At 34.7% G+C, this 14,709-nt stretch overlaps 1 protein-coding gene across 1 annotated transcript in view; it reads left to right on the top strand.

Annotated features, from left to right (window-relative positions):
- The window catches only part of FCHO2 (FCH and mu domain containing endocytic adaptor 2), a 136,818-nt gene that overhangs the window by 111,190 nt on the left and 10,919 nt on the right, over positions 1-14,709 (top strand). Inside the window, exons 19-22 of the mRNA XM_023207961.1 lie at positions 3,177-3,306; positions 9,258-9,369; positions 11,874-12,029; positions 12,710-12,842. Coding sequence (XP_023063729.1) covers positions 3,177-3,306; positions 9,258-9,369; positions 11,874-12,029; positions 12,710-12,842 — 531 coding nt within the window. The remainder of the gene's footprint in view (positions 1-3,176; positions 3,307-9,257; positions 9,370-11,873; positions 12,030-12,709; positions 12,843-14,709) is intronic.

Raw genomic sequence — 14,709 nt, 5'->3', positions numbered from 1 at the left:
ATTAGCTGAGCAACATTAAGCAGTTATTTAATCAGAGTTTAGTTGCCTCATGGATAAAATATGTGTAATGATATTAGGTTGTGAGACTTAAATGAGTTAATACGTGTAAAACAGAACATTGTTGAATGCAAATAGTTGCTCAAAAAGTTATTAATGGTGTAGGCATATTTTTAAATAAAAAGTCATACTTTACTTATTTCTAATTTGTTTTCCACTTGCAAGTATATAATTCAAGAATAATCATGTATTATTCTTTGATTATAATTTTATTTATAGAATTAGGGGATACAAGTGCAGATTTCTTACATGCATATATTGCATACTGGCAGAATGTGGGCTTTTGGTGTACCCATTAACTGAGTAGTGAATATCGTACCCAACAGCACCCAACAGGTAATTTTTCTATCCCTACGCTTTTCCCATCCTCTGACCTTTTGTAGTCTTCACTCTCTGTTATTCCACTGTATATGTCCATGTGTAACCTTTGTTTAGCTCCCACTTATAAATGAGAACATGAGGTATTTGACTTTCTGTTTCTGAGTTATTTCACTCAGGATAATGGCCTCCAGTTCCATCCATGTAGCTGAATGAATTATTCTTATTTCATAGTCTTCAGGCTTCTTTGAAGTGATAGAATCTTTTGCCAAATAACTTTAAATTGTAAGTATTAATATATTAAAATAAAGTGGGACTCATAGTTGAATCCTTCACATCATCCCCCTATCACCATGCACCACCCTCTCCCCATCCTTGAGAGCTTTCTAGAAACCACCCTCTGAGCTTCAGGGAGCACCATTTTAAGTGGCTACAGAGTATTTCAATATATGCGTGCTCTGTCTTCTACCCTGTTGTCAGAATTAAATTTCTAAAAGTTTTCAGAAATTTATTTAACATTTAGTTCCATGTTTCTGTTATTATAAACGATGTCTTAATGACTCTCCTTAATGGTTTCTTAGCATTCATTTTTTTAATAAAAAAATTTTGAAGTGTAATTTATGAACTAAACTCTATGTACATTTTTAAGACTCTTGATAATTATTTCTGTATTGCCCACCGGAGAGGTTATGTTGATTTAAATTTTCTCCAGCTGTACACTGGAGTGCCTTTTTTGTTTTCTTTGCGTGCTTGTATGTGCATTTTTCTGGAGAGAGCTCATAGCTTTCACCAGATGCTCAAAGGAGTCTATAACCACATCCTGCCTACCCACTGAAAGAACCACTCGTTGTTCTAGAGCAGGGGCACCCGAAGTGCAGTACCAGATCAGTAGCATTAGCATCACCAGGGAATTTGGTAGAAATAGTTTCTCTGGCTCCACCCCAGGCAAATCGGAAATTCAGGGGAGGGGCCCAGCAACTGTGTATTATTAACAAGCCCTCCATGCGATTCTGATGCATGCTGATGTTTCAGAAACATTGTTTTAAAGCAATGCTGTCCAGTAGAAATATAATATAAGCAACATATAATTTAAAATTTTCTAGTAGCCACATAGAAAAACAGTGAAATTCATTGTAATATATTTTATCTGCTATATAAAAATATTATTTTAACACATATTCAATTATAAAAATGAGATTTTTACATTCCTTTTGTGTGTATGCTGTGTCTTCAAAATTTGCTTTGTGTGTTCTACTTATAGCACATCTCAATTTGGACTAGTCACATTTCACGTGCTATTGGCCACTGTAGTAGATAGCATAATTCTAAAATTAGAGAAAACCACTTGAGAAAAGAGCTGTTTTTGCCTTTACCTAAAAAAAAAATTAAAAAGGCAGTCACATTATATTGGCCTTGAGGTTATGTTGCCATAGGAGACATGTCCCACAGGAGTTGATCTCAAGGCTTTTCCCAAGCTTGTGAGTTTCAGACTAGCTGTTGATCAATATCTGTTCACTCCAATGTCCTGTACCACCTTGGTCTGCATACATACACAGCTGCATTTTTAGCATCCTGCTGAATTTTTTCAACCTATTGTCCATCATAATCAGTCATCAAAAAGCTGTACTCTGGAAAAAATAAATGTTAAATGGGTGGGGGGTTACAAATTATAAAACACTTTTTGCAATAAAATGACAGTTTTATTAAAATGAATATCTGTAAGTTTATATTCATGCAATGGAGAGCTGACTAGTGTATGAATACAAGCAGGGTTTTGTTTTTGCCTTTTTTTTCCATGTTCCTCAAATAACTGAGGACAGTTATCTTTCTTGTTCACAGCTTTGTATCTAGTACCTAATCCAGGGTCAGACACATAGTAGGCACTAAATAAATATCTACTTGCCTAATACTTTTGTAAGCAGGAAAAGGTTTTTTTTTTTTTTTAAATGAAGACAAATATGCCTATTTTTTAAGAAAGCAGAACACCTCAGGAAGTGTTGCTGATGAATTATTGGTACAGTTAGGAATTTGAAAGGAAAAAAGTCCATTCACCAAAGTAAAAGATAAATGAATTGGAGTTATATTTTTATATTTGTTTTATGTTTAATTAGAAAATTGGGAAGACAACAGAATTGAGTCTTTCAAACCTATACTTGAGTGAGTTTTCGCAGTGAGGAAGCATTACAAAGAATTACTGAGGAAATTGTGGTTCGATTTGTAAACACCAAAAGTGTAAAGGACAAGCAATATTTAAGGAGGAAAATATGGGTTAGTGAAAGCTCAGATAATACTAAAACCTCCCCAAATTACATCAACCCATTCATGAAAGTAAAAGTGAAGGTTTCATTTTTATTTTCCAAGTTAGCTAGAAAAAAAATTTTAATCACTTTTTCTTCTGTGACTCATCCATTTGTTTCTGGCAAGGGTGTAGAGAAATAATTTTCTCATATTTGTAGTCAGGTAAAGTGAACAACCCTTTTGGGAAGTAGTTTGGGAAGAAGAACATTTATACTGTTTAAACTAATTTAACTTCTGAGAATCTGTCTTAAACGTACTTTTTTAAATATAGGAAAATTTTTATGCCCAAAGACCTTTTTCACAGCATTATTTCAAAGTAACCTTTTCAGATTTTAGTATGTTCTTAAAAATGATTTGATATATATCTCTGATACTAAGTTACAAGAAACTCACACAGTAAATTTGGTTTGGTATGTTAAATTTACCTGATGACTTAAAAATCTGCTCTAACAAGAGAGGTATATTGGTGTAGCATTTTGATAAATAACTTTTCGTTTTTTAAGCCCAGGCCATTCAGCCCACCTGTAACTTCCAACACCAGCCCACCTCCTGCTGCACCATTAGCCCGGGCAGAAAGTTCTTCTTCTATCTCATCATCTGCTTCATTAAGTGCTGCAAATACTCCAACAGTAGGTAAGTGGGTTATCATCAATTACATGTGAAATGTAGTGTACAAAGTATGTGTATGCTAAATATGTATATATTTTTAAATGGGCTAATGAAGAATTTAACATTAGAAATTTTGTTTTTCTGGAAACACACCTGTACTTTATTAAACTTTCCACACTTTGCTTTTCTGTTTCACAGTATATGTTATCTGGATAGAAGAATTTTAACTGTGGTTAGCACCGTTAAGAATGAGTCAAATTTATACATTGCTGATCAGTATAAATAGTTGAAGGCAAAACAAAATGCAATTCTTCCCACTGTGAACTGATTGTTGCATTTCTAAGAAAGTTTATGTTTTGGAAACAATAGTGTTTTGAAAATGATTGAATGAAAGAAAACAGTTTGTGCTTGCAGTGAATTATATTTTTCCACAAGAATTTCAAGACTTAAAAATAGCTCTTAGGGAAGTGGTCCCCAACCTTTGGCACCAGGGACTGGTTTTGTGGAAGACAGTTCTTCCATGGACTGGGGTCAAGGGGATGGTTTCAGGATGATTCAGGTGCATTACATTTATTGTGCACTTTATTTCTATTATTATTACATTATAATATATAATGAAATAATTATATAACTCACCATAATGTAGAATCAGTGGGACCCCTGAGCTTGTTGTCTTGCAACTAGTTAGTTCCATCTGGGGTGATGGGAGACAATGACAAATCATCAGGCATTAGATTCTCTTAAGAGTGCGCAACCTAGATCCCTCACATGCGCAGTTCACAATAGGGTTCTCGCTCCTATGAGAATTAAATGCCACTGCCAATCTGACCGGAGACAGAGCTCAAACTGTAATTCGAGTGATGGGGTGAAGGCGGTTACTGTAAATACAGATGACATTCACATTCACCTCCTTCTGTGTGGCTGGGTACTAGACTGTGGCCTGGGGGTTGAGCATCCCTGTCTCAGGCATAGTTATATGAACCTAAACCTCACCAAACAAATTCAGTATTTTACCACATCTAGACTTTGCTCAAGAGTTTTTTTTGTCATCACTTCTCAGTTTTTTCCTACAAATTCTTACTACCTTTTCCACCCATTGTTAGGATAATAAAGCACAAAGCCAGTTAGACAAAGCAGCTGTGTTGCAGGAGCAACAGCTTCTCATAAAAATTATAATTGTATTTATTGCTGCTGGTTTAGGTAGTGATGGGTTTATTCTCGATAATGCAAATCACTGATTTGCACTAACTGAGCACTAATTCAGTAATGGTCAAAGTGTGGTCCTTGGACCTGCAGCATCTGCATCACCTGGGTACTTCTTAGAAATGTAGACTTTTAAAATCAAAAACCCTGGAAGTGGAACTAGCAATAGTTTAATAGGCATTCCAGGTGATTCTGATGCATGCTAAGTTTGATAACCACAGCCCTAATTAAGCTGATTTAATTCCAGTTAATTTGTCAAGGCTCACATAGGAGAAAAGCAACTTGTGTGTGGCCATTGTAAAAAGAGGATAAGTAATATAAGTTAGAATGAAATATAGAATGGTTTGGTTTCTAAATGTCTAAACATGATGTCACCATCTTGTTACCTTTGTGAACACAGCATTTTCCCCATCTTTTAATTTTATATAAACTGAATATGTCTAGCAAGTTTGTTCTTTTACTTGGTTTAATGAATACTTCATTTTTATTTTTTGTTTGGTTTTAATTTTTTCCCACAGAATCTGTATTTTAGTCCTAAAAATCCTAATTGGGACCTACTAGAAATCAGGCAGGTGGTCTGGGTAACCTTCTTTTTGCTTTAGTTTTTTTTTTTTTTTTTTTTCCCCCATTATCTTTAGATTATTCAGGAGGTTTTTTGTTTGTGATAGAAACTAATTTCTATTGAATTGGTACATATTTGTTTATGGTTTGAGCCAGTGCTGGCAATAGGACAACCAAAAGCAGGTGACAGTGAGAATACAGGCAAGGCAGGTTTTATGTGAATTTTATGCAACAAAGATTTTTAAAATCTACCTAAAAAGTTCTCTTTCTTTGCCATGAGTTTTCAACGCTGTTAAGATTTAAGTTTCTGATTCTCGTTGTTTCTTGAAAATGTTTTCTTTTTCTGCATTATTTTGTTTTATTTAAATACAATAGAAGATGATAATTTGATTGGGACACACTCTGAAATTGAAAAGCACTGTGAGACGTCACCAGGTATTGTATCAGAAGCAGATGTATGTGTTGACTAATGGTCCTTAAGTGTATCTAAAATATTTTGTTATCTAACTTTTCCTTTTCCAGAATTGTGTGATGTCTCAGAAATCAAGAATTCTGCTAAGATTAACTATTTCAGTTTTGTGCTAATTCCATCAAATTGCGGTACAAGATCCATTATATCAAATTCCAAACTATAAAAACACAATATTTTTGCATTTTCTTCTCTGCTTTCCTCAACTCAGCTTTAAGAAGTATCAATAAATCTTAATTTTAAGCTATCAAAATCAGATAAGTGATCCAAAAAGAAGTAAAAAGAATATGTCAGTTAAAAAAAAACCTCTAATACCTAAATTAGTAGAGCAAAGGCTGTCTTATACAAAAACCATACAGATGAAGTTAGAAGCATGGAGAAGATAGGAGAGAGTAGGGAGTGGGTCTCTGTGTTTTATTTTTGAGCAGAAAGGAAATCTACATAAATATCCATTGATTGTTTTAAGAAGGTACCCTGTACCTGTTATGTACCTCAAGTTTATAAGCTGTCTACATTTTCAAAACATAAAATTACCTACATATCTTAACAATTAAACCAAAATTAGAAACCACACTCTACCCTTATTAAGAGAATAAAGAAATTTTTTATTTCTAAGAAATTACTTATTTGGAATACTACAGTATACTTTTAGAATTTTAAAAAGACTATTTAAGTACATATTTCCTAATCATTTTTCGAATTATCCATGTGCAATATGATCTTGAAAGAAAAACAAAAATAGAAAATACGAAAGGGAATATGCCAAATGTTAAGTGGGTTTTGAGTTTTTCTTCAACTTTCCAATACTTTTCTATGCTTGCCATTGTTTCAGTAATGACATAATAATTTACGGGGAAGCTAGGCATAATAATTTACAGGGAAGCTATTTCAAGAATTCTCATGTTATATGCCCAGATTAGATTGTTGAAAAGAATATTTATGCTGCAGGTTTCTTTTAATTTTTAGTGTAAAAGCAGTAGTAGACATTAATGTTACCTTTGACTTTCTATAAATATTCATTTGTGTGAGTTACTTAAGAGACTTTTTTTTTTTTAATGAGACAGGGTCTCACACTGTTGTCCAGACTGGAATTCAGGGATGTGATCATAGCTGACTATAAGCTCAAACTCCTGGGTTCAAGCAGTCCTCCCACCTCAGCCTCCCAAAGTATTGGAATTACAGGCGTGAGCCAGTGCACCTGGTCAGGAAATATATTAATTTCATATTTAAGAGAGTATAATTTTAATAAAAGAGTATTACAATAACAAATGTTGGTGAGGATGTGGAGAAACTGGAATGCTTGTACACTGTTGGTGAGAATGTAAAATGGTATAGCTGCTGTGGAAAACAGTATGGCTGTTCCTCGGAAAATGAAAAATGGAATTTACATACGATCCAGCAATTCTACTTCTGGGTATATCCCCAAAAGAATTGAAAGCAGGACCTTAAAGAGATAGGTATATACTCATGTTCATAGCAGCACTATTCACAGCAGCCAAAAGGTAGAAGCAACCCGTGTCCATTGTTGGATGACTGGATGAGCAAAATGTGGTATATGCATACAGTAGAATATTATTCAACCTTAAAAGGGAAGGAAATTCTAACATGCTGTGATAACATGGATGAACCTTGACGACATTGTGCTACATACTATATGCTTCCACTTATATGAGGTACTTAAAAGAGTAGTCAAACTCATAGACACAGCAAGTAGGAGGGTGGTTGCCGGGGGTTGGGGAAACTGGTGGGAGTTGTTGTTTCATGGGTATAGGGTTTCCATTTTATAAGATGAAGAGAATTATGGAGATGGATGATAGTAATTGTTGCACAGCATTATGAATATATTTCGTACCGGTGAACTGTATGCTTAAAAATGGTTAAGATGGTAAATTTTATGTTATGTTTATTTTACCACAGTTACAAAATTGGGGAGAAAAGATTATTACAGCCTTTGTCTTTTTCAGAAAATATGTTTTCCTGAATTTCTGATGACCGTCTTGTTTAGAACAATATATTAGGGATAAAAGTGGATTGAACTAAGATTTACAGTGAAGTTTTCCAGTGTACAAACATATATTTTTATATTTATAATCAGTAAATTTATACTTAATCAGCTTTTTTTTTCACTTGATATTTTCTCAGTTCTCAAAACTAATGACTCTTGATCAGGTCACTGGCTGTCACCTAACTGTTCTCACCTGATCCAAACTTGTTTCCCTGCCAACAGTCATTTTCCCCTTCAGTCTAGGATTTACTACGTGTTCAGAGAGATCTTACTACATAAAAACCTAATAATGTTTCTCTCAAACATTATCAGTGGTTTCTAGTGATAGAAGTATAAAATTAAAGGTCTTTCACACCCTAATCTGGATCATGAGCACTTTTCCAGCCTCATCTTTGTCTTTTCGTCACTCCAGCCCATCCCTCACATTTTTTGTTTTGCTTCTGCTTTGCAAAACTAGTACTTGTGCTTCAAAAAGGCACTGTTTTGTTTTGTTTTTTAATGTCCCCCTAGCAAAGTGCCTGGCACATATAAGTGGTTAATAAATAGTAATTGTTGTGATTTCATGAATAACTTTTTAAGTATGAAGAACCTTCTAAATAAAAATTCCTTCAAAATCTAGAATACCAAGCTAAGAGAGTATCTTTTTTTACTATTTGTAGCATCTCAGATTTAGTTGTGAGGCAGAAAAAGCCAGTACTGATTTTTATCAGAATAATATTTAAGGTATCTCAGAAGTAACTCAGTGTTTCACTGTAGGAGTCGCATCTAAAATAAAAATGTCTGATGGCTGTTAACATTGTGTAACGTTTATATAAGAAAAGAATATATTCAAATTTCAGAGATAAGTGTTGACCTGGGTTATTTATTTTTTTCTTTCACTAAAGATGAATAATTAAACTCTCATATGTTTTTATAAAATTGCATTTTATATATTAAATGAAATGCCCCCACTTTGGAAAATCAGTAGCAGTAGCAGTAAGGCACACAGTGGTAAGAAGAGTGCGTTTGTGAAGAAAAAGGCAATGCACTATTTTGAGGGGATACTTCATTTAGGTTAAATTTAAAACAATAAACAGAAACCTGAACACTTGCATAAATTTGTTTACATTTTAATTTTGCTCTATAAACACTGATCTTTCTCTGATTTGACTCTAAAAAGCATCTTATCTGAGTGAACTTTATGGCAGGGTTTTTTTTTTTTTGAGTAATGTTATTAGTCAAATATTTATTGAGGCAAAGTAATGTGGGAATACAATACAAGCACCAGACAAACAGGAGATTAAAGAGAATTATAATAATAATGAGTAGTGTATGAAACATTACTACTTGGATAGAAAAAACTTAAATACAAAAATCCTAAATTGGCCTTAAATTATTCCCTGAAGTATATGATTGATAGAACCTGAAAGAATTTGATATTTGAATGTTTTTGAAGCCATATTTTTGTAATTTTAGCTCTTTAGTCAAGGGCTTTTTTATTCTGACATTCCTTAACCATTCTGTCTTTCCATTTAAAAGAAATGTCTGTGTGACATGTCTTCCTGGGTTTTTTTTGTCCTTTGTATTATGCTCCAATTTGTTTTATACTATATTTCTTAGTCTCCAGATTTATCATGGGACATCACTGAAACCAGTAGTTGGGTCATTTGTGACAACCTAACAATGTGAACCTAACTATCTTTATATTTAGTTTATGTCTTTCTGAAGGATTTAACAAGTTAATTGTATATATTCTAGGTGTGTCACGGGGTCCCAGCCCTGTCAGCCTTGGAAATCAGGATACCTTACCTGTGGCAGTCGCCCTTACAGAATCTGTTAATGCCTACTTTAAAGGAGCAGATCCCACCAAGTTAGTTTTTAAAATATATACATGTATGTGTATGTATGTGTGTTGGGTGGAGGAGGCGGTGGGGCTTGGTGGTATATTTTAAGGATTACATTTTGATTCTGTGTAGATTACAGTTTTCTGTTATTTATTTACCTGCTTTTTTGCTATCTAATATAGTCATTTAATGATTGCGTTCAGTGTACATTCATTCATCAAATACTTGAGCACCTGTTATTTCTAAGACTCTGTTACATGTGCACTAAGGATACTTTAGTAAACAAATGAGTTCTCTCCTGAGCTTGCATTATAATGAGGGAAAACTAAATATCAAAGAAACAGCTGTATTTATTGGGTATTGATACATGCTATTGAAGAAAAATAAACCAGGGTTAGAGGCTAGAGAATAACATTAGATAGAGGGCTATTGTTTTAGATAGAATGATCAGGGAAAACTTTTTTGAAGTTAATTTAAGCAGATAGTTGAAAGACATGGAGGAGCAAGCCATGCAGGTATCTGAGGAAAGAGTATTCCAGGAAGAGGGAACCAGTGAGTAAGATACCAAGGTAAAAGCATAATTGGTATATTCAAGAAACAGCAAGGAAAACCATGTCACTGAGTAGGAGTAAACAGGAGGGAGAGTACTTGAAGATGAATCCGGAGAGGTATGAGACTAGGTTAGGCATTGTAGGCCATGATAAGGAATTTGGAATTTATTTTGAGTAACATGGAAAGCCAATGGAGGCTTTCAGCAGAGGAACGATGAAATTACATTTGTTTTCAAAGGAGCACTCTGTTTGCTGTATGGAGAATAAACTGGGGGCAGAGGGTACAGTGGGCAGTCAGAATAGATGTAGAGAGAAAGTTAGAAGATTAATTATAGAAGTCCAGGTGAGAAATAATGGTGGCTTGTATAAGGGTATTAGCAGAGCAGGTGATGAGTAGTAATGAGATTCTGAATATATTCTGAAAACAGAATTGTCAAGATTTGTTGAGGTAAAATGCTAAGTTTGAAGTTTAAGACATCTTAGTGGAAATGTTGAGTTGATACTTGGATACATGATTTTGGAGTTCAAGGAGTAAGTCTAGGCTAGAGATAAAATACTTGGTAGTGTAATTAATTTGTAGATAATACTCAAAGTTAGTGGCCTTAAGGAATAGAAAAGAGATCTGAAAACTAAGTCTTGATTCTCTCCAGTGTTTAGAAAACAAGAAAATGAGAATGCTCTAACAAAGGAATTTGAGAGAGCAAGCAGTAAGAGAGGTAAGGAGAGAACCAATAGACCCGTGTCTAGAAACTAAGTGAATAAATCAGTGAATAAATAATTTCTTGAAGGCAGGTGTGAACCTATATCTGATGCTGCTTGACAGGTCAAGAAAAATTGACCATTGACTATATGGAAAGTTATTAGTGACATTCACAAGAGAGATTTTAGTGGCATAGTGGAGGTGAAAGTATGCTTTGAGGGTGTTCAGGAGCCGAAGGTGATGCAGTCTAGACAACTATATTTGGAAAGAACAAATGCAATTATTTCAGGATGTTTAGCTCTAAGTGGGAGCAGAGAAATGGAATGGTAGCAGGATTGAGGTGGTGGAATCGAAGGAGGGTTTTGTTTATTTTCATTTTTGTGTTTTTTAAAAGATACATATTTCAGCATGTCTGCATGCTGATGGGAAAGATCCAGTATTTATGGAAAAAATTGGACCTGCAGAAAAAAGAGGGAACAATCACATGAATGAAGTCCTTCAGTATATAAGAGGAGATGAGTTCCAGTGCAGAATTGCTGAGATTGGCCTGAGGTGCAGAAATTGATTATCTGTTGAAACAGTATGGACTGCATAAGATACGGATAAAAAGTTAGATTTACTAGTGGGAGTATGAGGAAGTTATTTTTTTATTTCATCAGTAAAATTAAGAGCACAGTCATTAGCTAAGAGTTGGGGGAAGGACTATTGCAGGTTAGAGATAAAAGGGGGAGCTAGGAAAAGACCAAAAGAAGAATAGATAGACTTGGGAATGTGATAGGATTACCAAAGGGGTCCAGTTGAGAGTTTTGGCTATGTAGTTATATGTTTCAAAGGAAGAAAGAATAGAGGGTTGGAAGAAGCAATAAGGAACGAGGGGGACATCTACCATCACCATCACCAGGCCCAGTGCTTTTTGGGGTTTGGGAGGGAAAAATAGCTACAACTAGATATAGCATTATGAGGGAGCAATATCCTTACATGTCAGGCAGGGAATGGTTATCACAAAAAAGTGAAGGAACAATATCAGTGTGCTTGCATTTGTGTTTAGAGTTTAATTCCAGGAAAAGATGATGCTAGATGAGTATACCATTTCATGTACATAATTTTTAATAATTAAATTGAAAAAAATTTATAATTGTGATAAAGAATATAGATATACATACATACCTATGTGTGTGTGCACGTGCACGTGTGCATGCGTGTGCCTTTTTAAACCAAATACTCTTTAAATGGAGATTAGAGCATTTTATTTAAACACTTTTCAAAATCCATGTTTTAGGTGTATTGTGAAGATCACTGGTGATATGACAATGTCATTTCCAAGTGGAATTATTAAAGTCTTCACCAGCAATCCAACTCCAGCTGTGTTGTGCTTCAGGGTGAAAAATATCAGCAGACTAGAGCAGATTCTTCCAAACGCACAGCTTGTGTTCAGGTTTGTGTACTTTTTGTTTTGAAGGCTGAAATTTCTTTTTAAGATTTTTTTCCTGCCGTGCACAGTGGCTCACACCTGTAATCCCAGCAGTTTGGGAGGCTGAGGCACGTGGATTGCTTGAGCCCAGGAGTTCAAAACCAGCCTGGGCAATGTGGCAAAACCCCATCTCTACAAAAAAAAACCACAAGAACAAAAATTAGCTGGGCATGATGATGCATGCCTGTAGTCCCAGCTACTCAGGAGGCTGAGGTGGGAGAATCGCTTGAGCCTGGGAGGCAGAGGTTGCAGTGAGCCAAGATCATGTCACTGCACTCCAGCCTCGGTGACCGAGCTAGACCCTATCTCAAAAAAAAATGTTTTTTTCCCCTTCTTCGTTGAAATAATAATATTCAATTTGAAAATCATGCCAAAATTATTCTTACTAAACACCCTTTTGCTATCTTTTTATTTTGTTTTCAGCGGTGCTAATAGTTATTTTAAGATTCTTTTCTATCTCTCCATCTTCTCATCTTTCAAGCAAGCTTCTCCTGTGTTCCATTTTTCATCCCCTGATGTCATTTTCCTTCATCCCACCTCTTGGTTTATTCCTACTAGTTTTTCCCGGGTCACCAAATTACTACACAGAGGCAAAAAATAAAGATAAATCAATAAAATAACAAATATATTTTTTATACATGTAGTGATCCATCACAATGTGATTCCAACACAAAAGATTTTTGGATGAACATGCAAGCTGTTACTGTCTACCTCAAGAAGCTGTCAGAGCAAAATCCAGCTGCTTCTTATTATAATATAGATGTATTAAAGTATCAGGTGAGTGTCATGTCATTGCAAAAATTCTAAATTAAAGAACAAATGGAGTCTAGCATATAATTAAATGAATAAGTATGTTGTAGCCAAGTGAGTTTTTTCCCCAGAAATTCAAGGATGTTTTGAAATTAGAATAAGCCAGTGGAGATTTTGACCAGTTTAGTAAAATTCACCATGTATTCATGATTAAAATACTGAGTAAATATAAATGCATGAATTCATCCTTAACCTGAAAAGACTAACAGTGTCAGTCTTAACAGTGAAACTCCCAAAGTAATCAGTTAAAGTTAGGAATGGCAGAGATGCCCATTAGCGTATCCTAATGCCCGTTATTAGATCCCGTTAGTATATAAGAGTTTTCTGGATGGGTAAGAGAACAAAATAAGCATTAATAAATACTGGGAAAGAGGAACCAAAATTATTATTGCTTCCAGGTAATATATTCCTCTCAAGAGAACCAACTGAAAAACTGTTTGACATAAGGGAAATTTAATACGGTGGTCAGTTTAGAAATTAATACCAAAATTAATAACTTTCAAAGCCAATTAGAAAAACTAGTGGAGAAAAATATTCACAATAAAACAATTAGGAAGAAACACAACACAATCCCTAGTGACTTGAATATGGGAAGATTCATGCTGTAAAAGTTTAGCTCTTTCTCAATTAACTTACACATTTAATATAATCCTGATCAGAAACCCAGTAGTTATGTCTTTGTGTTTGGAGGCTTGACAGTCATTTTCAAGTTTCTCTGGAAGAATAAAGCTTATGAGAATAAGTCAAGAATTTTTTATTTTAAAGCGATGGAGTCTCATTCTCTTGCTCAGGATGGAGTAGAGTAGCGTGATCATATCTCACTGCAGCCTCAAAACTCCTGGGCTCAAGCAGTCTTCCAGGCTTAGCCTCCCGAGTAACTGGGACTAAAGGTACAAGCCACCGCTCTTGGCAAGAAATGTTTTAAACAGTAAAATGGAGTAATGTTTTAGCTTTAATGGGAAAGCTTAGTATAAGGCAACAGTATTTAAAATAGTTTGGAACTAACGCAGCAGTAGATGGCAGCAGTAGATGGCCAGATGAAGGAATAGATTAGAGTATCCAGAAATAGACCTAAGGATAGATGGAAAATTGTTTATACAACATAGCATTTCAAGGCAATGTGAACATGATGAATTTTTCAATAAATGATGTTGAGGATAGCAAGCTAGACACTTGAGAAAAAAATTAAGCTGAATCCCTCTTACACTTTTAGCCAAAATAAAATCCATGTGTATCAAAGGTTTAATAATAATAATAATAAAAGAAACCACAAAGGTACTAAAATAAAGTCATGGGTGAAGATACAGTTGACCCTTAAACAACAAGGATCTAAACTATGCAGGTCCACTTATACGAGGATTCTTTTTAACCAAACATCAGTTGAAAATACGATGATTGTGGGATGCAAAACTCATGTGTAAACAGAGGGCCAACTTTTTCTATATGTGGGTTCCACAGGGCCAACTATGGGACTTGAGTATGCACAGGTTAGTATATACACAGGGTTCCTGGAACCAACCCTCCCAAGTATGCTGAGATACTGTATATGTATCTCTCTGTGTGTGTATATATGTAATACATATTTATTACATATTTTAATCTTGAAGTGCAGAAGACCTAAGTAAGATATGAAACCCAGAAGCCATGTAAGAAGAGAATGAGATCTTTGATAAATAAATGTGTGTGTGTATAAAGTATTTTGTTAAACCTTTAAACACAGTAAGTATTTAATCTGTGAGAAAAGTATTTATGACACATAAGATGGACCAAAGGGCTTACCCCAAAGAGCCCTTGTAAATTTGTAAGCAACATGTTAATAACTCAATAGACAAAT

The sequence above is a fragment of the Piliocolobus tephrosceles genome, chromosome 4 (genome assembly GCF_002776525.5).
Source record: "Piliocolobus tephrosceles isolate RC106 chromosome 4, ASM277652v3, whole genome shotgun sequence".
Taxonomy (NCBI): domain Eukaryota; kingdom Metazoa; phylum Chordata; class Mammalia; order Primates; family Cercopithecidae; genus Piliocolobus; species Piliocolobus tephrosceles.
The sequence above is the reverse complement of the archived record's forward strand: the minus strand, read 5'-3'. Positions and strand labels throughout refer to the sequence as shown.